This window comes from Lemur catta, chromosome 10 (assembly GCF_020740605.2).
Source record: "Lemur catta isolate mLemCat1 chromosome 10, mLemCat1.pri, whole genome shotgun sequence".
Lineage (NCBI taxonomy): Eukaryota > Metazoa > Chordata > Mammalia > Primates > Lemuridae > Lemur > Lemur catta.
Window position 1 is genome coordinate 37,194,866 of NC_059137.1, and position 26,795 is coordinate 37,221,660.

Sequence of the window (26,795 nt, forward strand, 5' to 3'; positions counted from 1 at the left end):
TCTGTCTCTCCAAGAGGAGCAGCAGCCCACTCCCCACAGACTTAACCTGACTGGTGCATGGGCCTTTCCAGGGTGGAGGGGTCCTCCTGATTCTACTGGAAGCCAGCAGAGACTAGACTGGACTTGGGGGATTGGGCACTTACCTCAGGTTCTGCGAAGTTGTCCAGAGCCCATTTGTCCAAGGGGAGGATAGGAACTTATCTGCCCCTTCCTGCTCCCCATTCAGGAGGCGGGGGCTGAACCAAAGGTTTCTCCTTTTGAGGGAGAAACCTCAGGCCTTCTGCATCTAGAGGGCTGTGTAAGCACAGGTTTGCATGTATGTGCATATGTAAGCCTATGCCCAGGTTACCAGGCAGCATGCAGGGCCCTGAGTGGGCCTCACATGTGGGCACAGATTCCCATCTCCTCAGGACACCTCCGCAGCTGCCCAGCCAGGCCTATCACGGGAGGGCCACAGGCTCCCGCTGACCACATGCCTGAACACACGTGCAACAGGGCATGTACATGCTGATCTCAGGGTCCCCATGGTGCAAGAGGCTGGGAATGGGGGGTTTGAGCACTCAGAGTCCAGGCCGCTGCCAAAATCCATCAGAATCTTGTCCCTCCCAGGCCCCCATCTCCGGCTGTGGAGGTCACAACAGCAGGTGCGGATACCCACCCCCCTAACTCACTCAATTGGGCCGCCTCCTTTTCCACAACCTCAGCCAGCGGCTGGAGCTGGGGGACTGCTCCCCCTGCCTCCCTCCTGGCCCCCCTCCCACTGGTGCTCAGCTTATCCTGCCCCCTTCTGAGGAGGAGGAGGTGGGGGGCTATGCTTAGGTGGGGTCCTTTCCCCTTAGCACCAAGGCTTGCCCCTGGAGTAGGTGGGGATGTGGTAGCCCAGGAAGAGACAAGGCTTGAATCCTAAACCCAGGCACAGCTTCTGGGTCCTATGCCACTTGGGGTGGGGGCACTGAGGGGCTAGAAGAGAGGCAGGTCTGGATTCAGAGAGGAGGGAAAGGAGAAAGAGCCAGAGACAAGAGATTCAGAGAGACACACTACAGGAGAGGGAGCCCGCCCGCCCATGGCCAGCCGGCCCCAGCCCAGGAGCTGGCCCCTGACCTGGGCCCGCCCCCTCCCTGGTGGGGGGCCTGCTGGGCCAGCTGCCAGGGGCCAGGCCTCCCTCCTGGCCTGGTCCCCCCAACCCCCCAGCCTCTGGACCGCTCAGGCCTCTGCCCCCGCCCCCACCGCCCACACTGTCCAGGCTGCCTAGGCCTGGTGGGATCTGGGGGCCTCCGGGCCTCAGCCCCTCCTCCCCCTCTTGGAGCTTCCCGCCTGCACTGACTGTCTCTCCCAGGCTCCCCTCTGCCGGTGCTGTTCTTCCCTGCCCACCATGTCCTTGTCCCTGTCTCTGTCCCTGCACTGTCTCTCGTTTCCTTTCCAGTCTCCCAAGTATATGTGTCTCTCTTCCTTGCGTCAGCCTAATTCCTCTGCAGGTCTGAAGCTTCTAGAGTTCCCTGGCATTTGAATCAGTTAGCCCATGCTGTGCCCTGTGTTCTTGCCTCATTTCTGGAGGTGGACCCTCTAGGGCTGCTGTGGGGAAAGGTGAAGGAGATGTGTCTCCCGGACAAAGGGTGCCTTTTCCCCTCACACTGTGGGATTCTGGAGTCTGGGGTTACGGGGGTTAGGGGGACGATAGGAAGCCAGTGGGGAGTCACTTCGGCCCTGCACCAGGCCAGATGCCCTCCATCAGATGAATGTTCCTGACTGCACCCCAATCCCTGGCAATGGGGAGAGGGGAGTCCAGCCAGTGACCTGCTTTGGATCTCAGTTCCCCCGCTTGGAGATGGAATGGCAACCTTGCTTTGAGGTCACTTGCTTTGAGGCCTCCCTGCTCATTGGTTGTCCAAGCCAGACTAAGCCTACCTGACCCTCAGCATACCCACGCCGACCTACACCCTGAAGTTCAGAACACACTATTGAAGACCAGCACTCACAATTACAGCTGAGACTGTCAGTGGTGCTCAGCCCCCCAGCCCCCCACCTGACTGTGGCAAGGATTCCCAGGGTGGCCTTGTACAGCCCAGACTGCTGTCTCTGATTCTGCATGGATGTATAGGGCCTTCCAAAACTCACACCTCACTCTCCCAGGTTCTTCCCTCAGCTGGGTAGGGGTAGAGGGTAAGGGCACAGCAACTGTGACATTACTGGGGCTGGCAAGAGGGGTCTTGGGTCCTGGATCCTAAGCCAGACTCTGATACTGGGTAAGTGAGGTTCCTGACCTGGAGCTTGTCACTGTGTCTGCCAGTGTTACTGATGGTGACTGTCAGGCTCCAAGGGTGCCAGTATTACTGTGGGCTGGTGTCATTCTGTGTGACTGTTATTGAGTCTATCAACACCCCTGTGTCACTGTGTTGATGTCACCATGAGTGTTCCTCTGTGTGACTATCAGTCTCATTGCATCTTTGACTCTGAGGTTACCATCACTGTGACTGTGTCAGTGTCAACAGGTGTCATTGCCCTGTTTGTTGATGTCATTGTGACTATCACTCACTGCATCCTTGTCATTGTGGTGACTGTCAACATGCCTGTATGTCATTGTCAGCAGTGCAACTGTGTCATTTTCACTGGGTATTGTCATCCCTGTGCGATGGTGTCTTTTTGTCACAGTGGGACAGTGGCAATAAGTTGGGGCCCAGAATTTGTGTAACCTGTGTGTGTGCATAACCATGATACTGGGTTGTCATGGAGAGGTGCTGGGACCCTTGTGCTGACAAGGGGTTCAGGGTCTGCTGGGCACTGGGCTCCTTTCTTGCTAATGGGGAACACTCTGCTCCTCATGCTGAGACTGACGTCTTCCAGGGGCCTGCAGGGAGCCCGGGGCCAGTGTACAGAGCCCTCATCTGAGGCTCTATGGGATTTTTCCTCCAGATCTATTCCAGAGCTATGGGGTGTAGACTTGGAAAATTCCTGGGAAAGATGCTCTTTGCCCTGGGGCGAGCCAGGGCAGGGTGGAGGTGTGTCCTGGATGCCTCTGGCCTCAGCCTCCCCACCTGGGGAGTGGGCCCAGCTGAGACTCTGAGGAAAAGGGGAAATGAAACTGGCTTGGGGCTTTCTGGATCTGCAGGGGCAGGAATGGGGTTTTAGTTTGCCCCTAGATCCCCAGTGAGAATCCCCTAGTCCCCAGGAAGGCCCTGCTCTTGCCTCACGTTGCACACCACCATCCCGTCCTCCTTCATGCTAGGGGAGCTGGCAGGTCACAGAGATACTCTAGGATGGGCACGGAGACCCACAGAGACCTGCCAGGGTCTCTGTTATTCTCTCTGGAGCTGTCTCTCCCGCTGCCCTTGAGTCTCCGCCCATCTCCCGTGTGCCCCATCTTTCTCCCTACGTCTCTTCCGTTTCTCCCCATCTCCATCTCTCCTTGTCCCTCTGGATCTCCACTCAGGGCTTTCCCTCTCTCCATGCCTCTTGTTTCCCCTCCCTGGGTCTGTCCCTTTTCTGGGTGCCCCCAACCCTGCAGTGTCTGTCTTGGTACCCCACCCCCACTCTCTGCAGCACTCGCTCTCAGCAGCGCCCGTCTCTCGTGGCTGCAGCCCCGTTGGCCCAGGGCCCAGCCCTTACAGTAACTCATCGGGCTGATGGAGGCGACTTTGATGAAGAAGCCACCCCTCCCCCTGTGGGGGCCCGAGTGTGTGTGCGCGCACGCGTGTGTGTGCATCCACACACATGGTGGGGGGGCGGGTGTGCTTCTGTGGACCAAGAAGGAGCTGGGGGCAGAAGCCAGCCCGTTCCTCTTCTCCCCGGGACACTCCCATCCTCTGATCTAACCTCCTTCCACTCGGCCTGCTCCTTGCCTGCCCTGCCTGGTTCCTGCTGCCATGCAGTGGGCAGGGGACCTGGCACCAAGGCGGAGGATCTTCCTGGCTGTGAGGAGAAAGGCATGGACAGATGGCAGAGACAGTGGGGGAGGGTCTGAGGGCCGCCGGCAAGGGCTGAGATGGGGAACCAGGTGGGCCTCCAGCCTCTGTCTCTTTCTTTCTCCTGCACAGCTCTAAATTCAGACAGTTCTGCGTTCATTTCCTGGCCCCACCACTTGCTGGCTGTGACTTTGGCCACTGTCTTGACCTCACAGACCTGAGGAGTAGCTCAAAATGGGGCGGTGGCTGCGGGTCAGAAGGAGCCAGGCCAAGTGGTAGCTAAGGTCCTAGGAGTCGCTGATGTGGGAAGGGTAGCCAAGGCCACATGGAGCATTGGAGAGATTAGGTGTGCCAGGGAGGGACAGTCAGAGTGGCTGTGGCTGGGAGGAAAAGCAGGCTCAGATGAGGGGACTTTTCTTGGGGAGGGTCAAGTATAGCAAAGGGCAGGCAGAACCCCCTCCCATAAAGGAGCCCCAGGAAGTCTGATTCTCTCAACGCCCCCCCCCCCAAATGCCATAGTCCGATACCCACACTTGTCACCCCTCTGCTGTAGCTGTGACTGCCCCGCCTCTAGCAGTGTCTCTGGCACATTCTCTGGGTGTATCTGGCGGGAGGTCGCTGTCAGTTTCTCTGGCTGTGTGTCTGGCTGTTTCTCTGGCAGTATTTCTAACGGTGTCTCCGGCTGTCTCTGGCAGTGTTTGCAGTGGTGTGGACACTTCCTGACTGAGCATCTGGCTATAGCTGTGGCGCTTTTTCTCTAGCTGTTTTGCTGGGTGTTTGCCTGTTTGTGTCTATCAGTTTCTCTGGTATTTCTCTGCTTGTGTGTCAGACAGTTTCTCTGGCACCGTTTCTGACAGTGTCTCTAGCTCTCTGGTGTGGCGCTGACGGGTCCTCTGCCCGTGCGCCTTGCTTTTCCTCTGGCAACACGTCTGCCTGGGTCTGGCTGAGTCTTTCACGGTGTTTCTGGTGGGGCCGTTGTGTCTGTTGTTCTCTGACTGTTTCTCTGGCTGATTATCCGGCTATATCTACCTGTTTCTCCAGTTTGTCTGGTGGTCCCTCTAACAGCCTCTAGTCTGTCTCCCACTGTGTGTGGAGCTTTGTCTCTGCGGTTCTGTCGGGTTACTCTGGGCAGTGTCTCCGGTCTGTGTCTGCTCTGTGGCCGCCTGTAGCTCTGACAGTAGCCCTGGTTGAGTGTCGGCATTGTCCCTCGGTGTCTCTCTCTGGAGCTCTGCTTTGGTGTGGTTGACAGTCCCTCTCCCCATTTCCCTGTTCAGACTGGGGGTGCGGGGGTGTTGTCACACTTGGGGCCTGTTCTGCAGGAAACAGTTATTTCCCTGTCCTTAGGTGTGAACGTGTGCTTGGAAGGGGTGGTGGGAAGAGTTGGACCCATCCCAGGAAGCAGGGCATGCGGGGCCTGGAGGGGGAGACATTGGATCCACCCTGGCTTCTGGGAACATGTCCTGAGTGTGCTCTGTGTACTTGCATGGATGCATGTAGACACTGGTGCACATCTGGGCTGGGGGGCCCGGGCTCCTGGGGGCACATGGCTGGGGTGGAAGATGGGCTGGGGTCCATGACAAGGACTGACATATGCAAACCCCTCATTTTCTCTTGATCATTGGTATACCATTAAGCAAAAGCCACATCTGACCTGGGTCGTGTACCACTGCCCTGGTACTCTGCTGCTCCGAGTTTCCCAGAGCCCAGCGGCAAGGCTCACGGTGTGTGGGGGGATTGGGATAGAGGACAGTTCCAAGGGGCTCTTGAGCATCCAGGTTTCAGGCTCTCTCCCCGGGAGCACGGCAGGGGGCCTCCCATTCAAGGCAATTTGGAGAAGTAAAGACCTCCAATTAAGTTAAAGCATCACCCTTTCAGTTTGCGATGTTTATAGCTAATTAGCCAACCTCACCAGTAAAGTTATTATTATTTTTTTTAGAAAAATGGCCCTGGCATTACCAATGTTCTATAATTTATCCGTGGTTGACTGCATTCTGCAGCCAGCAGTCTTATCGAACACCAAACCACTGTAGGTTGCCTTCTACCATCTTAGCAAACCTTTGCCTAGAGATGCCAATAATGTTGCTTTCTGTTGCTTGAAAGAGGATCCTGAGCCCCATTAAGAAGGGCATTTGGGGTCAAGGTGCCCTGGCCCTAGGGCTGGGATTTCCCAGTCCTGCCCTAGAACAGGGGGCTCCCGGGGTTGTTCCTGTCTGGGCTCATGCTGCCCCTCCCCCACCCGTTTCTCCCAACAGATGGCTGCTCCTGTCCCGTGGGCCTGCTGTGCTCTGCTTGCTGCCGCTGCTGCAGTTGTCTACGCCCAGAGACACAGTCCACAGGGTGAGTGCTTGGGGGAGCTGCCTGCTGACCCCCTCTCAGAGCTGAACATGAACCCTCTTTGGCACAGTTGCATACTGACACCACCCAAGATTCACACACTGGCATTGTCACACAGGAACACCCAGAGGGACATGTCACATGACACTGATATGCACAGTGACTCGCTGATGTCTCATAGGTAGGGTCCTCCACAGTCACATGCTGATGGTGTCTCTGGCTTGACATGATCTGTCCCTCTTTCTACTAGGGTGGGTATAGGGCATGGGCAGTGGGATGGAAGCTGGGTGGAGGAGGCTAGGGGCAGGACCTCTGCAGTGTCTGGGTGAAAGGGAATCTCCTTCTAGAGATTTGGCGGGGTGCAACTGGAGGCACTGAAAGCAGACAGTGGGCAAGGCTGCTGGCCACCTTCCACCCTCAGCTTTATCCTATAGGGAACATGAGGACAGAGAACAAGATAAAGGGACAGGCAGGGTGGCAAGCGAGAGAGGGCTGGTGCAGTAAGGAGGAGGACAGGTCAGTCAGCTGGAATGGCCAGAGGAGGGAGGGATTGCTCAGAGCTGGGCCATGGGCAGCCTCCCTGCCCTCTCTCTACCTGCTTGTCCATTGAGGGCCAAGTCCTTCCCACAGCCCACAGGACAAGGTGCTGTACCCCTGCTGGGGAAACGGGTGCCCTCTTAACTTGACCACTGGCTCCTCTGCTGCATCTGAGGCAGCACCTGAACGGCCACATTAGTACAAGGTCTACACTCAAAACCTGCCTCGAATGAGGCTCCCTAAGCTCCTCGCTTGGATGGGTCCTGCCCCCGCCCCCCTCAGCTGGGTTAGGCAAAGGCAGAGAGGGTGGGGCATCTCTAAGGACCAGGCTCTGATGGCCCAGCGCTGCCACCCTCAAGGCTGTGAGTTGGAGGAGGACGGTGGGTCGAGGCTTCTGTGGCCTCGTCTGTATCAGACCAGCACTGAGACCCAGAGAGAGCCCGGCCGGCTCCAGGGCTGCTGACTGCACCTGCCTAGGGCCTGCCAGTGGACTCTACCATCGCGTGCAGAGGTCTTTACCTTGTGTGACCAAGGCCCTGGGCATAAGGCTGCATCTCTGAGAGTATATGAGACTGTGTCCTTGTGTGTGAAACTGTGCTCTTATGTGGGTGAGAGCATGTCCCTGTTTGAATGCATTTTTCTGTACACTGTACCCTGGTGGGCTGTGCCTCATGTGTGACATTGTCTATATGTGACCGTGCCCTTTGTGGGGCTTAACCTCGTGTTTGAGACTGTACCCCTTTTATAATAGTATCTCTCTATTTCTTTTTATGAGTTTGTGTCCCTATTAAACTCTCTCCCTGTGTGTGAGACCGTGTCCCACCGTATAGCTGTGCCCCTGGGTGGTGATGCCCTTCTTGTCCTTGCCTGTGATCTTGTATCAGGTGTTACCATCCCTGAAGTGGGACAGTGTCCCTGTGTGAATCCATGTGTGACTGTGACCTTGTGGACAGCTGTCCTGCGTGTCCTCCTTCTTTGTGGGTGACTGTCCTGGTTCCTGTGTGTGTGGCAATGTGAAGTTGCTTAGGATGCCCAGAGGGACTATTTCCGGCATGTGATCCCCAAGTGAGCCGGTGTGTGCAGGTGTGAGGGAGCCGTCAGCCCTGTCCCCCTGTGTTCTCCACGTCCATGACCTCATCCTGTCTCTGTCTCTCATCCTGGCTTCTAACAACCTTTTCACAGCTGATTCCTTTGGAGCATTTGTCACCGAGTCAGGGCCAAGAACCCCATCCTCCCCCTGCTGCTTGATTTAATTTCTGAAATGGACAGCACATCAGTAGGGGCACCCACAGGGCGGGAGGAGAGCTGTCCAGAGACAAAGGATTAAATCACTGCCATCTTTGGAGCTGTTGCATGGCTGTGTGTATTGCTATTGTTGTATTATTGTAACAGTTGTGACATTGTGTGATTGTCATGTCATTTTGCCCCCTCCACCTCTGCATTGTGGCCTGTAGTTGTCTTCTGTCATTGTGTTGTCATTTTTCATTCCTGCCCTGCCCTGCCCTGCCCTTACATCCTTAGTTTGTCACTGTTGTGAGATTGTGTTTCCATTTTTCTTGTGAGGCAGACAAGGTGTGGTAGGGAAGTGTTACCCCGTTGTCATTGTATCTGTTATTGTTGGGTCGCTGTGTCCTCATTTTGTGGCTATCCCTGCTCCCCAGTATTAAAGGGCCATGCTGGGTCCATGTTAATGTTGAGCCGCTGTTGGTCAGTGTTGATGTGTGGCTGCTGGGACCATGATGGCCACGCCCCCTCCCCAACGGTCAGTTTTCAGCCTCCTCCTCAGGCAGCTGGATGCAAAGTCTCTGCTGGGGGGGCTGCAGAGAGAGGGGCTTGGCATGTTTCCTGGAAGCTCCAGGTTTTTGGAAGGAAGGCTGGAGAGGGGCTCAGAGGCTGGAGCTGGTGGTTGGCGGGGGCTCGATGGCCTGAGGCTTGGACACTGGGCCTCTGGTCAGGGGAGGCCCCCATTCAGTCTCTGGTCCAGCCTCACAGCTGTGGCCTCCAAGGCCCCCAGCCACCGCCCTTCCGCCTGTTCATCCTCTGTTCGGCTGGTCCCAGGCCCCGCAGACAAGTGGTCAGGGCTGGCTGGGTTTCCTGCTTCCTTCTCTGACAGGGACAGAGAGGCTCAGAGAGGGGCAGGACAAAGGCAGCGAGGGAGAGAGACCGGGAGACACAGAGGGACCCTGGCACTGGGCGGACGACAGGGCAGCAGACTGGGACAGGTCAATGTTCCAGCACAGAGAAAAGCAGTGCTGGGGAGGGGCTACAGCGGGGGAGGGGAAACCTGGTGGGCCCAAGGGGGACCCCTACCCCCTGCAGTCTTGGTGGTGTTAACAAGTCTAATTAAGAGGCCACTGGCCCAACTTAATTGGCTCGTTAACAGGAATTGCCTCTGAAAATCCCCCAACTCAGCGGGGTGGCTCTCTGGAGGGAAGATGTAAGCGAGTGTTAACGAGGGATCCCGCAGCCCCCCCAACTGCTGCCCCCTCCCCCTTCCCGCCACCCCTCCCACCCTCACTCCACAGACCTGGCCAGGACCAGGGAGGCAGGATGAGAGGGGGGTGTCCTAAGAGTCCCATCTCCCTGGCTCTGTGTGCCTGCTTCTCTGCTGCTGTCTGCAGACCTGCCTCTCTGACCTTCTCTGTCCCACTTGCCTCCCCACCTTGCGCTGTCTCCCGGCAGGTGCTCCCTTCCACCCTTCCATCTCCAGTCTCCTGGGCTCAGTCCATCACGCCTGGGTTGCTGAGGCCAGGCTGGGGTTTGCTTTTGGCTCTGACAGGCCCCTCATGGGGGCAGGAGAGGAACGATCAGAGTGCTCGCTCAGTCCCAGAAGCGCTGCCCGCCCCACTCCCCAAGCGGGCACTAAGCAGTTCCTGCTCCCGAAGCTGACAGCTGCCAGGGGTTCCCTAGGGTTCACTCCTGCCTGTTCTCCCTTCTCCTGCTGCTGCCCAAGCCCGGATGGCTGGAAGAGGGGTTCTGGGGAGTGAACAGAATCAGGGAGAGGGAGAGAGGCAGGAAGAGAGATGGGAGAGAGAAATAGATGGGGAGAGACAGAGAAAGGAGTGGGGCCCTCAGCACCAGCTTGCCTGGGTAATGGATGGCAGCGCCTGGGGCCAGGCCTGTGGGTGGCAAGAGGTTAGGGACATGGGGGTCAGGAAAACAGTTTAAAGAACCGAGGGACTGGAGGAGAACTGGTTTTCACTGAGAATTGACCCCTCCTACACAAACTCTCACTCTCTCTCTGTGTCTCACACACACACACACACACACACACACACAGCCCCTATATGTGCACACGCACACAAATTTGGAGACACTCACATCCCTGCACACTTGCACAGCCACAGAGGAGCTTTGCACACGTCCCATCTCCCCACGACACTCACACAGGCAGGCATGAGCTTCTCACCCTCACCCGTGCCTCCTGGTAGGCCCTCATCCACACACATGCCCCTGGGGCTGCTGGGCAGGGCAGTGACCGTAACTCTCGCCCTGCGCCCTCCTCGCCCCTACAGAGGCACCCCATGTGCAGTATGAGCGCCTGGGCTCAGATGTGACACTGCCGTGTGGGACAGCAAACTGGGATGCAGCCGTGACATGGCGGGTAAATGGGACAGACTTGGCCCCTAACCTGCTCAACGGCTCTCAGCTCATGCTCCGGGGCCTGGAACTGGGCCACAGTGGCCTCTACGCCTGCTTCCACCGTGACTCCTGGCACCTGCGCCACCAAGTCCTGCTACATGTGGGCTGTAAGTATTGCCCTGACCCCTTGTCCGACCTCCCACTTTCCTTGAGGCCCAGACCCCTAGCCCAGATCAAGTCCCCTTCCTGTTGGGGGGCAGGGAGAGGGACAGGCTGCAGCCTCACCCTTGCCCTCTGATTCTATCCTAGCTGCTCTTCTGACCTCTGAGCCCAGCCTTGCCCACTGAGCCCAGACCCTGGACATTGTGCCCATGTATCCCACCCCTGTGGAGGTCTTTGAGACCCTAAACTTCTGTCCCCTGTGACAAAATGGGCAGAGGAGAGCAGGCAAGGCAGGCCCCTTTGGGGCCTGAGTTGGGAGGAGCCCTAAGGCCACAGCTCTGACCTGCAACGGTCTCACTATGTCTGCACTCACTGGGCTGGCCAGAGGGCCTTAGGGAGGGACATGGGGTAGGGGATTATACAGGTACAGGTGTGGGCCCTGGGAGGCCGCAGGGAAGGAGGGAGGCTTCCTGGAGTAGGAGGCACATGGAGACTTGGAGGATTTGGAAGATACATTGAAATATCATTTCTGACAGAGCGCTGAGTGTGCCCATAGGCCTCAGAGGCTGGGAGGGCATGAAAAGGCCACTTGGGCTGGTATATATGCAGAGGGGGGGGTGCTGAGGGAGGGAGCGGGGGCAGATCATGATCCTGGAAGCTGGGGAGTGACACAGTCTGGGTCATGTTCTTGAAAGATCACTGTCACTGCAGTAAAGAGAGGCAGGTTGAATGGCCAAAGCCAGGGTAGGAAGGAGGCTGTTACAGGATCAGGAGAGATGATGAGGACCTGGGACCAGGCCATGGAGTTGGGGAATTTTGAGAAGGGGTGGCTGGACCTCCAGGAATTGGTGATGGATTGGAGGTAGGAAGTCCAGGAGGGTAGAGAGTGGGAGGAGTAAGGACAGCTGGAGGTATCAGTTACTGTAACAGAGAGAAAATGAAAGGAAAAGACAGTGTTCTGTTTGGACAGTGTCTCAGTTTGGGTTTCCCTAGAATTAGATCCCAAAATGAGAATTCGTATGTAAGTAGTTTATTTGGCAGGTGACAGAAACACAATAAGGGACTGGAAAAGTGGCACAGAAAAAGCAAGTTAAGTTAGCCAATATAGAGTGAGTTATCCAGATATTACCTCTTGGCGACTGGAGTCACTGAGGGAACTCTGGGTGCAGATGCACAACGTGCACCTCAGTTAACCTGCCTGCGGGGTGAGGGAGCTGGGAGGTATAAACACTAACTCCTGCCCATCATTGGTTGAGCGATTCTTTTGGGGTGGGGGTGGAGGTACTTTAATTCCCCAGCACTTTTGGCTTGATGCCCCAGCAGGCAAAGCAGGCCTTAGTGGACAGAGAAAGCTCTTAGACAAATAACTGCAGATGTTGGCAGTGAGAAGTGGTGTGGGCTAGGGCTCTGCAACGCCTCGGACATCTGCAGACATGTTGGGTTGGGATCCTGGGGAGACAACCGGGAGTTGATGGCTGGTAGCCAGCGGATCTGAGGGTCTGGGACTCAGGGAGAGGCCTGTGCTGGAGACGGAAATTTTGGGGGTCTTCAGCATTAAGGCCTTGGGGGGAATGAGATGGCCAAGGGAGGGATTGTGGAGTGAGGAGAGAAGAAGACTGAGACCTGAGCCCTGAAGACCATCAGCGTGAAAGGGGTTGATGGAGACAAAATGAGCCACAAAAAGACATAAGAAGGAGCCAGCAGGAATGTAGAGGGAAGACCAGGTGAGTGTGATTTGGAAGAGGGATTTGAAGTCGGAATGATAACACCATCAGTGTTGCTGAGGGTCAGGTGGACAGACATGTGGATCTCAGCCAGAGGCATCCACCGTCAGAGTGAATACTCCGAACATAGTTCCCTTTCTTTTCCCTGAGCCAGAGCTTCTAGCTCTCTTGGCCCTATTCCAATTGCCTGTGATACACCCCACTGCCCGAAGATGGTTTCTTTATTCCCTGGAAGCTACCTAGGAGATGCTTAAGGGATCTGGGAGCAGGCCCTTGCCCAGTTGTCAGGAGACTGGGCAGACAACCGTGTGAAAATGTGTTCTCAGGGTCCTCCACAAAAATGCTGACCCACCAGTGGGGCTGAAAGCGTGAAAATACTTTTTGGTGGGGATGTACCTTTCCCCCCTTTTTTTTAACGTGTTTAAATTGGAGAGATGTCATTCAAAACCAAGCATTTTAATTGCAAGCCAAGGGTGGAGTGACCCCTGTTGGCCAGCCTGAGAAATGCAGGACAAGCCTAACTAAATCCTCCCTGGCTCACCATGGGGTCCATCAGAAGTGGAGCCTAGCCCAGGCCCTTACACAGGGAAAAAGGCCATTTACTGAGTGCCATGGAAGAAGGATGAGCCCAACTTGGCACCCACACCCCTGTCTTCTCAGTTTGCATCCCAGAAATCCTCAGGATAGATAAGGCTGGCAGCAATGGGCCTTGGTGACCCTGGGCCCCCATTCCTGACAACTTGATCTTCTTTGAGAGGTCCATTGGAGAGGAATTGGGTCTTGAAGTAATGTCCATAGTCTGTGCCCACAGGACATGCCCGCAGCTGCCCTGTTGTGACCAGACCCAGACCTTTTATATAGAGTGCTCACTGCACCCCAGGCCTCGTCTGTCAGAGGAGGGCTGGCCATGAATTGGCTGTGGCATTAGTAACAGGTACTTATCTCTCATTGCCTTATTTCCTCCTAAAGACCTGGTCAGAGGAACAGGGGATATTAATCATGATCATCTCAGTCACTTTTTATTAGTAACAGGAGACTGGGTTTGGCAACACTCAATACCAAATTATCCTTCTTGCCAGCTCTCAGAGAACAGGATAGAGTTACCCCTGATTTGTGGGTCATTTAAACCAAAAATTATTTAATATTTATCCTAAACATGTGCAATTTTCATGTCTTTATTCCAAGGGAACCTGATCATAACAATATTCTGTGGCAAGTCTCCTTACCCAGGCTGGTCCCTCCACTGCTCTCTCCTGATCCACCTTCCGGCTCTCAGGTGGACACTCACAGAGCTCTCAGGACTCTCCTACCTAGGATGGTGAAAGGACCCCCCACGTTATGAAACAGGATCATGGTGTTCCTTTTAGTTTCATCCTTTTGTTTACAAGACACTGCTGATTCATTATCATTCTGATTTTAAGCTAAAACAAACCAGAGATTAAAATATTTCTAAGTGGACAGTTCCTTCGGCCCTTTCTGGCTGGGAAGGAAGGAGTGGAGAGACGGCTATGGTTGAAGAAGAAGTCTGGGGAGAAATCACGAGTGGGAGGCAGGAGGGGCATTTGGGAGTCCAGCAGTCAGGGCGCCTCAAGGGGATGCCACGAGATAAGATCGAGCCAGGCCATGGGCCTTGAATGCCAGGCGGGAGGAGGCGCGTGGGTGGGGTGTGGGCAGGGCTGGAGCAGAAGGGTCACCCCGCCCCACCCCACCCAGCCCGATCTGGCCTGGCCCAGGGTGTGGGCAGCCTGCCCCTCCTTCTCTCTGGGCCAGCGGGCAGGCCTCGTGCGTGCCGGGGGCTCCAGCCCAGGCGGGCTGGCGAGATGAGAGGAAAAACATGCGGTTTGGTGGGCTGGACATGGAAAAACAAGCCAATTAGGAAGAAAACAAACAAATCCCGGGCCAGTGGGGGCACACGCACGCATGCACACGCACACACTGCCCCGTGTGGGACCCAGGGACATCCTGCCACAGGCTGACACAGTCACTTGAGTGTCTCAGGAGCCCCCACCAGGGGCAACCCAATGTCCTAGCATCTCGGAGCACGCCTGTATGCCCAGAGTCTGGTACTGTGATATGTGCTATAGGAGCCTTTGCTCACATGCGCCCTTTAACATGCTCTCATACCGTGTTCATTTCAAACGTGTGAACAAGCTGGGGATTCTGGCACCTTCCCACACCCACCCTTTGAAAAATACACTCAGGTGGAAGCTCCATCACGTACACAGTGTCTCATATATGTAGTCTAGCAGTCACTGTGTTCACACATAATGGCACATTTACACACACTCTCGCACAGTGCCTCGGCCACACAGCCTCACACACAGAGACAATCTCGAAATTGAACAGCCTCACCCTGAGTCACATGCAAACCGTCACCATCCAGTCCCACACAGCCTCCAATCATATAGTTACACAACTGCCCAGAGTCCCACAGTCACACACACGAAGCCTCTCAGTTACACACACGGTCTCACAATCGCAGTTTCTTAAAAACAGCTTTTCCCCCAACTCACAACATACAACAGGCATCCTGATCCCACACTGTCCCACAGTCTCACAGCACCCCCACCTCCGCCCACCCAGCCCCTCAGCTGGGCTCCAGCTGCAGCAAGTCACTCCTTTTCTTCCTTTTCTTTGTTTTTCTTTCCTCCTTTTCCCTCTGAGAAACCTGGTCCCTGTCAGGAAACCCAAGCCCTTTCCTGCTCAGGGCCCAGGGCCAGGCAGGAGTAGCCAGATGACAGACAAAGCCCCCACCCAGCCCCCACCCCCACCCCCCCATGACCTGCCCAGTCAGGGAGAGGAACTGGTTTGAAGGGGAGGCTGGTCTGGGGGGGCGACAGGGCAATGGAGGAGCCTGGTCATTGGGAGGCTGGCCGGGGAGGGGGCCTGGGAGTCCAGTGCCATGGCCCGCTCTGCCCTCCAAAGAGTCCCAGGCAGCAGGGAGCTGACTCTGCAGGCTTCGTTCCCCGCCAACCCCCCCTTCCATCGCCCTTCTCCTTTGAAGCTGGGGGTGAGGGGGGGTGGTGGCAGGAGGGGGGAGTGGAGGCTTCTCAGCCGACCTCGGAATGTCCTTTTCTCCTGGGGTGGCTGCCAACTCTGGCCTGGCCAACAGGCCCCCAGAAGGCACTTCCTGTGTCCTTGGCCGCCCCCCACCCTACCCCCATGCAGAGCTCTACACCCGTGGGCAGATAGGGAAGGGACACTAAAGGCACACAGGATGAACATAGAACAGGCACAAGATGGACTCAGGGCCAGGAGGGCTTCCCAGGGGAGGCAGGCAGCAGGGGGTGGAATGCAGGCTGCCCCCTGTGGGGTCTCAGCTGGGCTCCGTCTCTCTCCTGCAGGCCTAGGGAGTGGAGCTGTCTCGTCACCAAATTGCCCACTCCACCTGCTATACTGAAGCTCTCCTGATGCCTTTCTGTCCCCTCATCTCTGCTGCAAAGCCATATCTGGGTCCTGGGGGTTCTGCCCCAAGGCCCTCCATAGCTCCACACATACTGGACACACTGGACATGTACACGCAATCACACAGAGTCACTCACAGTCACGTGCACACTGTGGATGGAAGCCCACAGTTTCCCATGTGTCACCATGGCCACTCTACAAGCATAGACACACTCCCCTTCACTGTCCCTGGCTTATTGAGCTGCCCGCCCCCATTTCCTGTCCACCTGTCAGGCAGGGTTGGGGGAGGCACAGGAGGGAGGTGTCAGTGTCCCTGGAGCCACTGACGGACATTCCTTGCCTGGGTCAGATCACAGAAGCTGCCTCCTTCCAGGAACCTGAGCCGCCTGTCCTCACGCCTTACCCAATGCTTGAGGGTGGAACAGCTGGGCTGAGTGCTCACGGCAGCAAAAAGAGTGTGGTTAGACAGCAGAAAGGACTTCCCAAGTGTGTGTGTGTAGTCATGTAGGTGGGTAACCCCATCCTGGGGTTTAGTCCTAGTTCTGCCTTGCTGTGTGACCTTAGGCCCCATCCCTCTCTGGGCCTTTCCACTCCAGAGGAAAGGCAGCTGCTGACCTTGTGAAGGGCATCCTACAGGGTCTGTGATGGAGAAGCTGAGGCTGGGGCCGGAGTGAGGTACACACAAAGGGAGCAGCAGCTTCCTTTCAACAGGCACTGTACACACAATCATAGAGGGACATACACTCTGAGAGCCACACACAGATTCACACACATCCGCATAGATGCTCCTACACATCACTGCGACTGTTTCATGTCACATGCAGATGTGCATGTAACATAGAACACCCATGCACGCGGAGACCTACACACACACACACACACACACACACACACACGTACGGACATGAACAGCGCCCAGCGTTGTTGTTCCTGTGCAGCCACCAGGCCTGGCCTCGTGCCTCGCAGTCTCCACTGAGGGGAAGCCTGGGGTGTCCTTTCTCCAGGAAGTGCACCCAGATCACCCCAGCAACCAGAGGACTCATTCAGGACTCCCCTCGTCTCTGTTGCACAGTCTTCCTCTGGGAGGGGACACAGTGTGGCAGGAGGGATAGGGCTGGGCCGATTCCCCCAGACATCACCTCCATCCTGTGATTGATGAGCTGAGGCCCGCAGCCCCTGCTCCCCACAGTCCCTGCCTCCATCAAGCAGGTGGGGGGGGCTTCTGCTCTGCACAGCCCTTGTTTTTCTTTAATTAAACATCTGGCTCTCTGTGGCCTGGGAAGCCTCAGACCCTCGCTGACAGCGCCCCCCCACCTTTGGCATCGATGATAGGCTGAGGGGGGAGAGCTGGGGCTCTGGGGCCCACCTGTCCCCACACTAGTACAGGGGACTGGGGGCTCCAAGAATGCCCTGACCTTGCTGTCTTCACCCCTAGTGCCGCCACGGGAGCCCGTGCTCAGCTGCCGCTCCAACACTTACCCCAAGGGCTTCTACTGCAGCTGGCATCTGCCCACCCCCACCTACATTCCCAACACCTTCAATGTGACCGTGCTGTGAGTAGCTGCGCCTGCCCTGCGACCCGGTTTCAGTCCTGACCTCTGACCTTTCCCCCATCCCCCCACCATGCCCTCAGTCCAGATCCCAGACCGGCCTTGGGCTTGACCTTCCCCCAACCTGTGCCCCACCTGACCCTTCATTTTGGTAATGGTACCTGGGCCTCACCCCTCCTCAGGCACGGCTCCAAAATTATGGTCTGTGAGAAGGACCCAGCCCTCAAGAACCGCTGCCACATCCGGTACATGCACCTGTTCTCCACCATCAAGTACAAGGTCTCCATAAGTGTCAGCAATGCCCTGGGCCACAATGCCACAGCTATCACCTTCGACGAGTTCACCATTGGTGCGTGCGGTGATGGTGGTGGTGGGGCGGGGTACCTGCTGCAAACTCCGGTGGGTGTATGTAAGAGGATGTGTGCCAGAAGTGTACATAAACATTGGTGGGGATGTTCAAATGCGTGCACTTGTATACATGGTACGTGCATGCCCATGCACAGGTATATGTGGTGTGTATATACACATGCACATACATGTGTGACAGATACACACCTGTGAACATGTAAGTGAATGTCCTTTACCCGCAGGGCCAAAAGACCTCTCCAGCAGCTCTTCCCGTCGCCTCTCTGGCTCCCAGGCATGCAGCAGGGGGAAGGTGGGGCAGGCTGGGCCAGACCCTTGTGCAGCTGCAGCCTCCACCCCCCCAAACCCCTCAACGTTAATGGCTTCCTTACGGCTTGTGATGAATGAGGTGTCAGAACAGGAGACAGGACTGGGACAGATACCGCCCTCCCCCGACCCGCATCCCAGCCAGACCCTCTGCCTGCCCCTGCCCTGCTCCAGGCAGGCTTTCTGCCTGCTACCACCCCATCCCAGCCAGACCCTCTGCCTGCCCCTGTCATCCTCCCAACACCCCATGGCTGGATCCCCGGCCAGAGTATTTCTACATGAGCTGGGCCCTTAGATCCTCCCATCAGAGCCCCAGCTTACCCCCAGCCCAGATCTGCAACACTTGTGGACTGCAACACTGTCTTTTAACCTTGACCCAGGTCTTAGTTTGGAACTGGAAAAGTTGAGGTGAAAAACCAGCCTTGGGGTATTATGTGGTGCTGGAGCAGGAGGGGGTGATCCAGGTGACAAAGGGGGTGACAGTGGTAAGCCTAATCAGTAGGCTCAGTTACTGGGATGTTGGTTAGCATGAGGAGGGAGTTGGGATGATGAGATGAAATTTGGGGTGTCGATAGCAAGAGCTGGTGACAGTGACTGTAGTGACAGTCATTGGTGATGATGGGGATGTCAGAGGTGGAAATAATGAGATGGTTGCCAGAATTGACAACAGAGAAGAGGAAGGTGACCATGATGATGATGACAATGGTTGACAACATGAGAAGGTCAACATGGTGGCTGAGGTTGTTCCCAGAGATTAGTGCAATAATAAAGCTATGTCTCCTGAACAGTGAAGCCTGACCCTCCAGAAAATGTGGTAGCCCGGCCAGTGCCCAGCAATCCTCGCCGGCTGGAGGTGACATGGCAGACCCCCTCAACCTGGCCTGACCCTGAGTCCTTTCCTCTCAAGTTCTTTCTGCGCTACCGACCCCTCATCCTGGACCAGTGGCAGCATGTGAGTGCCCCGCCCTGCCCTGCCCAGACCCCGGGTGCTTGAGTCGGGACCACATAGCGTGAGAGGCACTGATAGCCCAGGTGGAAGCAGCTCCAGTGTGAGACCTGGTGGCAGTCAGAGGCTTTCCAGGAGGAGAAGGGAGCAGGTGGGCCTGGGAGAATGGATGGAACCGAGGAAGGTGTCCTTAGGGGTTCCCAGCGGCCCCCATTAGTGCAGTGGGAACAATCCGTCTGTGGCTCCCCAGGGTAGTGGAGAGAAATGCTGGAAGCGAGACGGCAGGGCGGGCAGCATTCCCTTTGCTTACCCCTGGCTTTCGGCCCTGACCAGGCATCTCCCCCTTCACGCTCTGGCCCAGGCTCAGCCCGTGCTGGACCCAAGGGGCAGGAAAGTCCCAGTTCTCAAGGACTCACACGGATGGGCTCAAGGGGGTCAAGCTTGGTCCAGGGTGTGCATTTAGGCCACGACTAGCATCAGGGCTCTAAAGTCAGACCTAGCTTAGGGATCAGCTTAAGGTTATGGGTTAGAAGGTGGCCTGGGCTGGGAACCAAGCAGTGAACAAGGGTCAGAATGGGGTCAGGCTGTGGTCTGGATGTTGATCAAGCTACGATAGAGAGCTCTGGGGAGCAGCCAATGGTTTGGGGCAGACTTGGGGTTTCCTCACGTTGCTAGCCCTGGGCCCAGAGGGTTGGGGGCACCCTGTATGGCCCATGAGGTCTGTGGTCTAGGACTGGGGCTGGGAGGGTGGTCCATGGGGCAACCCAGGCCGGCTGCCAGGGGTCAACTTGTGCCCCCACAGCATCCATAAGGCTCCAGCTCCATCTCCTCATGCCCACCTCCCGTCTGGCCTTTAATGTGCGTAATTTGATTCCTGGGTGCCTGTCCTGGTTGCAGGCCTGGCCCCCACAAAGGCTGCTCACACGCTCACATGTTCCCTGACAGAGTCCGGAGTCCCTCCTGCCTGGCCAGCTGCCCGCGCCTAATGCATTGCTAATAACCAGGGTCTAGTTTCACAAGCACCCCTCCCCTGCTAACGAGCTACAGGCAGCAGCCCCGCGCGTCGCAGCGCACACGCCTTGCAGTGGACCTGGCACACTGCCCACCACACACACGGGACCATGCACACACACACGTGGCTCCCAGCAGGAACCGTGCTTCATGTATGCATGTGACTAACATGCTAAGACATGCACTGGCCTGCACCGTGGGCAGAACTGCCCCCCACACTGACATGGGCAGAGCAAAGTGTGCGGGCTCTGCGGCAAAAACTTGCATGGCCTGTGGCACATCCCCAGCCGTGTTCCATGTCTCATTGCCATTGGGGTTGCCTAGATTTATGGCTCTTTTCAACTTAAGTTTTGCTCTGAACAGAGTCTATTCTCCTCCATCCTTGATCTTGGCAGGTGTATGACTGGGTGGAGTGTGGAGGGGAGAGCAGAGAAGAACATCACTTGGATTTTCAGGAGGAAAATATGAGTCAGGAATTGCAAAAGAATGGGTACCAGGAGGTCTGGCAGGGGCCGTCTCAGCGTGGGCAAGGGGAAGCAAGTACTGGGACCCAGCATGGGTTCCCTGCAGCTCCTGCGCTGGCCCTAACTCAGCAGGGAGGCCTGAAGGCTGTGTCTCACATCGCTGCAGCAGACCGGATGAGGGCTCGACGCAGGCAAAGTGGATGCCAGCAACTAGGGAGTTCCTGCCAATTGAGGAGCCCTTCTCTTAAGGGGGTGGATTAAGGGATTAGTGATAGCCTAGCAAGAAGAAGGGTCCAGGCCTAGGAGATGTGGCCACGAGGAGAGCATTGAGCTCCGGGGCCACATTCCTAGAGGTATGGTGCCCACATGAGCCCACCAATGCAGTGGAATTCGATCTGTTCCCCACAGCTCTCTCCCTTTGGGGAAAGACAGACATGGAGGTCTGCTGGCCAAATTCTCGCAGGAGGGAGAAGGAGCTGAAGGAGCTAGAGCTACTCAGCCAGTTGGAATCTTTGTAGAGCAGACGGGAACTGGGGGAACAGACGTGGAATTGGGGCCCCAGCTTCAGGAAAGGAGGATCTGGGTTCACTGATATTCCAGGGCTGGGGGTAGGATTTACTGAGCCCAGGGTCTGGCCCCAAAATGTCTCTCACCATGACCCTGACCTTTACCAGTGCCTCCCACATCAGGGCCACGGACTCAGCAGGAACTGGAGGGCTTCTTCCTGTGCTTGGACCTACTGCACACACACAAATACACACATACACATGCATGCAAATGTACTTGCAGCCTGTCAGGTCAAGTAGCCCAGACCCCAGTTTTCTGGGGGGAAGATTGGAACAGGGACCAAAAAAGCCCCGAAGCCAGACGTAGCCCAGAGCAGCCCCCTCCTCCGCCCTTGCCGGCTGCCCCTGTTTACGAGGCGGCTTAATGAGGCGGCGGGTGCCGCTGAGATGAACCAGAGCCCAGCCTGTGCCTGGGAGGGGTGCCGGACAGGCAGGCCAGCCTGGAGGGTGGGGGAGACCAGCAGGATGGGGCCAGCCAGGGCGGGGGTGGGGTGGCAATGCCTCCAGGAGGAAATGGGGCAGCTGTCCTGCCCCCTGCCACCCCAGGGGCTATCCTCCACCCCTTTCCGCCTCAGGCAGGGCAAAAACCCCACTGAGGCCTTCCAGCCTGGCTGGTGGGTGCACTGGGCTTCTGGGAAGCCAGGCTCTGAGCTGGAACCCATGATCATGACAGTGCTGGCTGAAGTGTTTGGTGCTTTCCACATGCCCTAGTCCTCATTATAACCCTAAGAGACGGATACTATTGTTAACAGCGTTTTACAGATGAGGATGGCAAGGCATGTGGAAGTTAGGTAACTTTGTCACCTAGCTAGTAAGGGATGTAGCCAAACTTTTTTTTTTGAGACAGAGTCTCACTTTGTTTCCCAGCTTAGAGTGAGTGCCGTGGCATCAGCCTAGCTCACAGCAACCTCAAACTCCTGGGCTCAAGTGATCCTCCTGCCTCAGCCTCCCGAGTAGCTGGGACTACAGGCATGTGCCACCATGCCCAGCTAATATTTTCTACATATTTTTAGTTGTCCAGCTAATTTCTTTCTATTTTCAGTAGAGACGGGGTCTCGCTCTTGCTCAGGCTGGTCTCAAACTCCTGACCTTGAGCGATCCTCCTGCCTCGGCCTCCCAGAGTGCTAGGATTACAGGCATGAGCCACCGCGCCTGGCCAAGGATTTATAACCAAACTTTTAGCTCAGGCAGCCTAGCTCTCTAAACTGCTTCGTTGTTTTTGTGTTTTTTTCAGAGACAGGGTCACTTTGTTGCCTGGGCAAGACAGGTGTGATCATAGTTCACAGCAACCTCAAACTTCTGGGCTCAAGTGATCCTCCTGCCTCAGCCTCCTGAGTAGCTGGAACTACAGGCGTGTACCACTATGCCCAGCTAATTTTTCTATTTCTTGTAGAGATGGGGTCTTGCTATGTTGCTGAGGCTGGTCTCAAACTCCTAACCTCAAGCGATCCTCCTGCCTCAACCTCCCAAAGTGCTAGGATCACAGGTGTGAGCCACTGCACCTGGCCTCCATGCTGCTTCTTGATGGGAGAGGAGGGCAGTACACCACCATCCACCCTCACCCCATTACTCCCATCACCTCCAGCCTGGGACTGAGGTCAAGAGTCAGTCAGGCTTGGGCTTGTGAGAAAACTGGGATGACAGCAGAGTCGTAGATACTAAGCAAAGTCATCCTTATTCTCCCCTGGGGGTGTTTCTAGCCTCCTTAAAGATTTCATTGCTTTCCTTCAGAGCTAACTGCCTTCCTTCAAGGTCTCCTCCCTAAGATGTCTTTACTCTCCTGCAGGAACATTCTCAATGTCCTCTCTTTCCCCCAGGGAAGTCCTCATTTCCTCCAGGGATGTCCTCACTCTCCTTTCCCCAGAGGTGTTCTCACTTCCTCTGTGGGGGTGCCTCACTCTCCTGTCCCCCAGGGGTGTCCTTACCCTCCATCCCATGGTCTGGCTGCAGGTAGAGCTGTCAGATGGCACAGCACACACCATCACAGATGCCTACGCTGGGAAGGAGTACATCATCCAGGTGGCAGCCAAGGACAATGAGATTGGGACGTGGAGTGACTGGAGTGTGGCTGCCCACGCCACGCCCTGGACCGAGGAACCAAGACACCTCACCACCGAGGCCCAGCCTGCGGGTGAGCCCATCCCCCGCCCCTGGATCCTTTGCTCTCAGTGGCCTGCCCTGTTGCATGGCTGCACCCTGCTTCCTCCTGCTCCTTCCAGGACTGGGGGATCTGCTCCCAGGGATCTCCACAGCCTCTGTGGCTGCCACACTTCCAACTCTTGCCGTGCCTGGTCCTTGCTATCTGGATTTCCTTGGCAGGGGTCATTGGGTGGAGGGTCATCTGTGAGCCTTGGGAAGCAGGGTCTGCCTGATGGAGGAGGAGGGAGCGTTTGGGAGAGGAGACGGGGCTGTCTGAGGGGGGAGCCAGCACCAGTCTGACACAGGAAGCAGGAACTGGGCTTCATGAACGCCCAGATCTGGGTGGGCCCCGAGTGCTGGCCCTGCCCTGAGTTTCTCCCATGCTCCCCAGAGACCACGACCAGCACCACCAGCTCACTGGCACCCCCGCCCACCACGAAGATCTGTGACCCTGGGGAGCTGGGCAGCGGCGGAGGACCCTCGGCACCCTTCTTGATCAGTGTCCCTGTCACTCTGGCCCTGGCTGCCGCTGCCGCCACTGCCAGCAGTCTCCTGATCTGGTAGGCCGAGTGAGGCTGGGTAGCAGAGGGGAGCCTGACGGGACCCCCGTTCCAGCCTCGCCCCTCACAGGGCCCCACCTGTCTCCCCAGAGCCTGGCATCCGTGAGGACACGCTGAGCACCTGCAGAGGAGCAGGAGGCCGGAGCTGAGCCTGCAGAGCCCGGTTTCTATTTTGCACACGGCAGGAGGACCTTTTGCATTCTCTTCAGACACAATTTGTAGAGACCCCGGCAGGCCCGGGCCTGCCGTCCCTTAGCCCCGCCACACCAAGCCGGCCCTCCTTCCTCCTTCAGGTGAGGAGGACCATGCAGCTAACCCACCCACCAAAGACCCCCAACCCTGCACCCTCGGGCTGGACCCTCCAATGCCAGCGACTCCCAGGAGCCCTTGGGGGGCCTGAGGGGAGCCTCTCACATTCACAGTTTCTCCTCCTGCCCCAGCCTCTTGTCTGTCCCAGGGTCTCTGTTGCCACCATCAGATTATAAGCTCCTGATGCTGGGGGGGCCCAGCCATCCCCCTCCCCCCAGCACCCACACTTTTCAGTCCCCTCACTTCTGCCCCTGTTTTGTACGGCCCTCCCCTGACCCTGCTCCTACCCCACAGTATTTAATGCCCTGTCAGTCCCTTCTAGTCTGACTCAGTGGTAACTTGCTGTATTTGAATTTTTTATAGATGTATATACAGGGTCGGGGGTGGGGAGTTCTCATTAAACGTCACCATTTCATGAGTCCTTGGAACAGACCCACTTTGGAAGGTACCCTCTTCCAAGGAGCCCTCCCCTTCCAGGCCCAGAGGAGGAAAGAAATTATGGTCGAGGAGGATGGGGAGACAGTTTACCTTTCAGGCAGATATATGTGACAACAGTGTTTTCTACTTCTTGGGGAGTGGGGCTTCCCTGGGGCACAGGATTGCAGCCAGGGCAAAGTTACGGGAAATTAGGGGTCCTGGGGGTGTTGGTTCCACATGGGCATCCAGTAAGTTGCGGAGTCCTGAAATCCTGGCCAGGGCAGAGGCCTTTCAAGGGTCATCTCTGAAGCTGCCTCCCAGGCCTGAGCTCTACCCACAGGGCCAGAGATGGGAGAAGGCGAGGAGGCCAGGCTTCATCCTTGGGGTGTGTGTGTGTGTGTGTGTGTGTGTGTGTGTGTGTGTGTGATCCCAGCCCTCTGCCATCTAGGACACACAGTCCAGAGGTGCTAGAAGGTCAGGCCTAGGGTTCAGCCAGGCCACAAAGGCTCAGGGCACAGAATGTCCTGGGCCTGGGCAGGCAGGCGGGCTGCCTGGAGGAGGCTGCTTGGCTTGTGACCAGGGATGGACCAGTGTTTCAGGACTGGAATTACAGAGTACAAGTTTACCCTCAGGGTTAGGTTACAGTCGGGACTCAGTGTGGAGCTGGCGAGGGTGGGGCTTTGGTTCTGCAGGGTGGCCAGCCTTTGGTTCAGCTCCACATCCTGCCCACACACCCTTCCAGTCCCCAAAATTGGGGATCCAGGGTCCCTCTGACTTCTCCTCAGAGGAGGGGCCCCCTGGCTGCCCCTGGCCTGCTCAGGTCCAACCCCCTTATAGAAGTCACCTCACTGAGACTCCTTAGCCAAGAGAGCCTGGGGCTGGGGACAAGTAGGCAGACCCTCTGAGCTGGGGGTGAAAGGGTAGGTCAGAGCCCCACCCTGAGGAGCCAGGTTCGGCCTTGCTCTGGGTGCCTGGGGCAAGGAGAGAGGTGGAGTCAAAGCTGTGGACACTGTGTACGCTGATGTGTCCACCCTGCTACACACTCCCCATAGCGTGCCGGGCACCACACCTCCACTTACCCACCAGTCCCCTGATGTCATCGCACATGCTCCCGATTCAAACCCTCCTCCGCCAGGCTCAGGGATGGCTCAGGGATGGATGCTCTTCACAGGTCTCCCCAGGCCCGCCTGGGATCGCACCCTGGGAGGCGGAGTCACAGTGCCCCAAGCACCGATTGATAGGTCAGGCCTGGACAAGATGCAGACCCTGAGGTGGGCCCTCCTGAGGGGCTCCAGAGTGAGGGTGGCTGGCTCTGTCCTGGGCCAGAGGAGAGAGGTGTTCTAGGTGGGAGACCATGGAAAGCAAAGGCCTGGTGTCAAGGCGGGTAGCCCCAAGTGTAGGAGAGCATGGCTCTTCATTCACAGGACGAGGCTCCCAGGATGGACGTCCTGAGAAGGGGCTGTGGACCTGCTCTGTACCCCGAACCCCCAGTTCTTCCTATCTGTTTGGTCCCTGTGAGCTACGACTCGGGCATGGACGTACACTCCAGGTGCAGCAGGGGTAGAGAGAGCAGGCGGTTACCAACTCTCTTGCCAAGGAAATTGCATTCCTGGGATACGTCAGGACCTCTACCCTTCTCCATCCTTGGGGTGGGTGGGCTGAAGTGAGGGGGTCTCTGGTCTGTGCTGCCTTCTGCCTTGGGAGCCCTGGTCAGCCCTGACCCACCCACCGCCCACCCAGGGCTTGGGCATCAGCAATCTGGCCTCCATTAGCAACATGGGAAAGCAATTATGTGGGGCCTGGGGAGGAGGGGGCACAGGGAGAGGAGGGGGCCTGCTGGAGCCTCGGAGGCTGATGGAGGGGAGGACTGGGGCATCTCTCCCTGCCCCAGGAAAGACCCAGCTCTGTCCCAAGCCCAGGTGGCTGGAAGAGCAGTGTCATCGTCTCTGATGGGCCTGGGCCTAGGGGTGCTTATCCGTCCTTGCAGGTCCTGGCCCCTCGACCTCACAGAGGCTGCTCGCCTTGGAGGGCCATGGCTGCTGTCTGCCCTGCCTCTCTCAAGTACTGTCCCTTCACTGCATTTCCCATGGTGGCTCTGGGGAGGCAGGGCTAAGAGCAGACATCAATTCTTGGAGCTAAAGCAGAACTGGAGAATTAAAACACTACTGAGGGGGAGGGAGGCTTGGATCCCAGACCCAAGGTGCACAGTGGCCCGGCCTTCCAGCCTGCTAGTTCTCTTTGCCTCCTGTGGTGCACGGGGGCTGGGGACTCCCCTCCATGTCCTGGCTTATCAGCCCCTGCCCACCTGGTCTCTCCTCCCCGGGTGGCTCTGCCCCATTTTTACAACTCTGGACTTGTCTCTGCTTCCCCCCAGCCCCCCGCCACCTCTGTCTTCTTGCTGAACCCATTCCCATCTGTATATTTGTCTCTTTCTGTCCCATTCCTGTCCTGGTTCCTGTCTTCTTTCTGTAGGTCTCTGTCCCATCTGTCTCTGGAGGTCTCCATGTTTTGTCTCTTC

General features: G+C 56.9%; 1 protein-coding gene across 3 annotated transcripts in view; it reads left to right on the forward strand.

Moving 5' to 3' along the window:
- Positions 1-24,278, forward strand: part of CNTFR (ciliary neurotrophic factor receptor) — a 38,247-nt gene extending 13,969 nt beyond the window's left edge. For 2 of the 3 annotated variants that reach the window (XM_045562939.1, XM_045562941.1), the window contains 7 exons: positions 6,152-6,236; positions 10,286-10,519; positions 17,079-17,196; positions 17,376-17,542; positions 18,654-18,817; positions 22,803-22,983; positions 23,383-23,555. In XM_045562939.1, the coding sequence (XP_045418895.1) occupies positions 6,152-6,236; positions 10,286-10,519; positions 17,079-17,196; positions 17,376-17,542; positions 18,654-18,817; positions 22,803-22,983; positions 23,383-23,555 (1,122 nt within the window). Of the gene's footprint in view, positions 1-6,151; positions 6,237-10,285; positions 10,520-17,078; positions 17,197-17,375; positions 17,543-18,653; positions 18,818-22,802; positions 22,984-23,382; positions 23,556-23,641 lie in introns of those variants that run through there. The other variant, XM_045562942.1, reaches the window with a different exon arrangement.
- Positions 24,279-26,795: the final 2,517 nt, after the last annotated feature.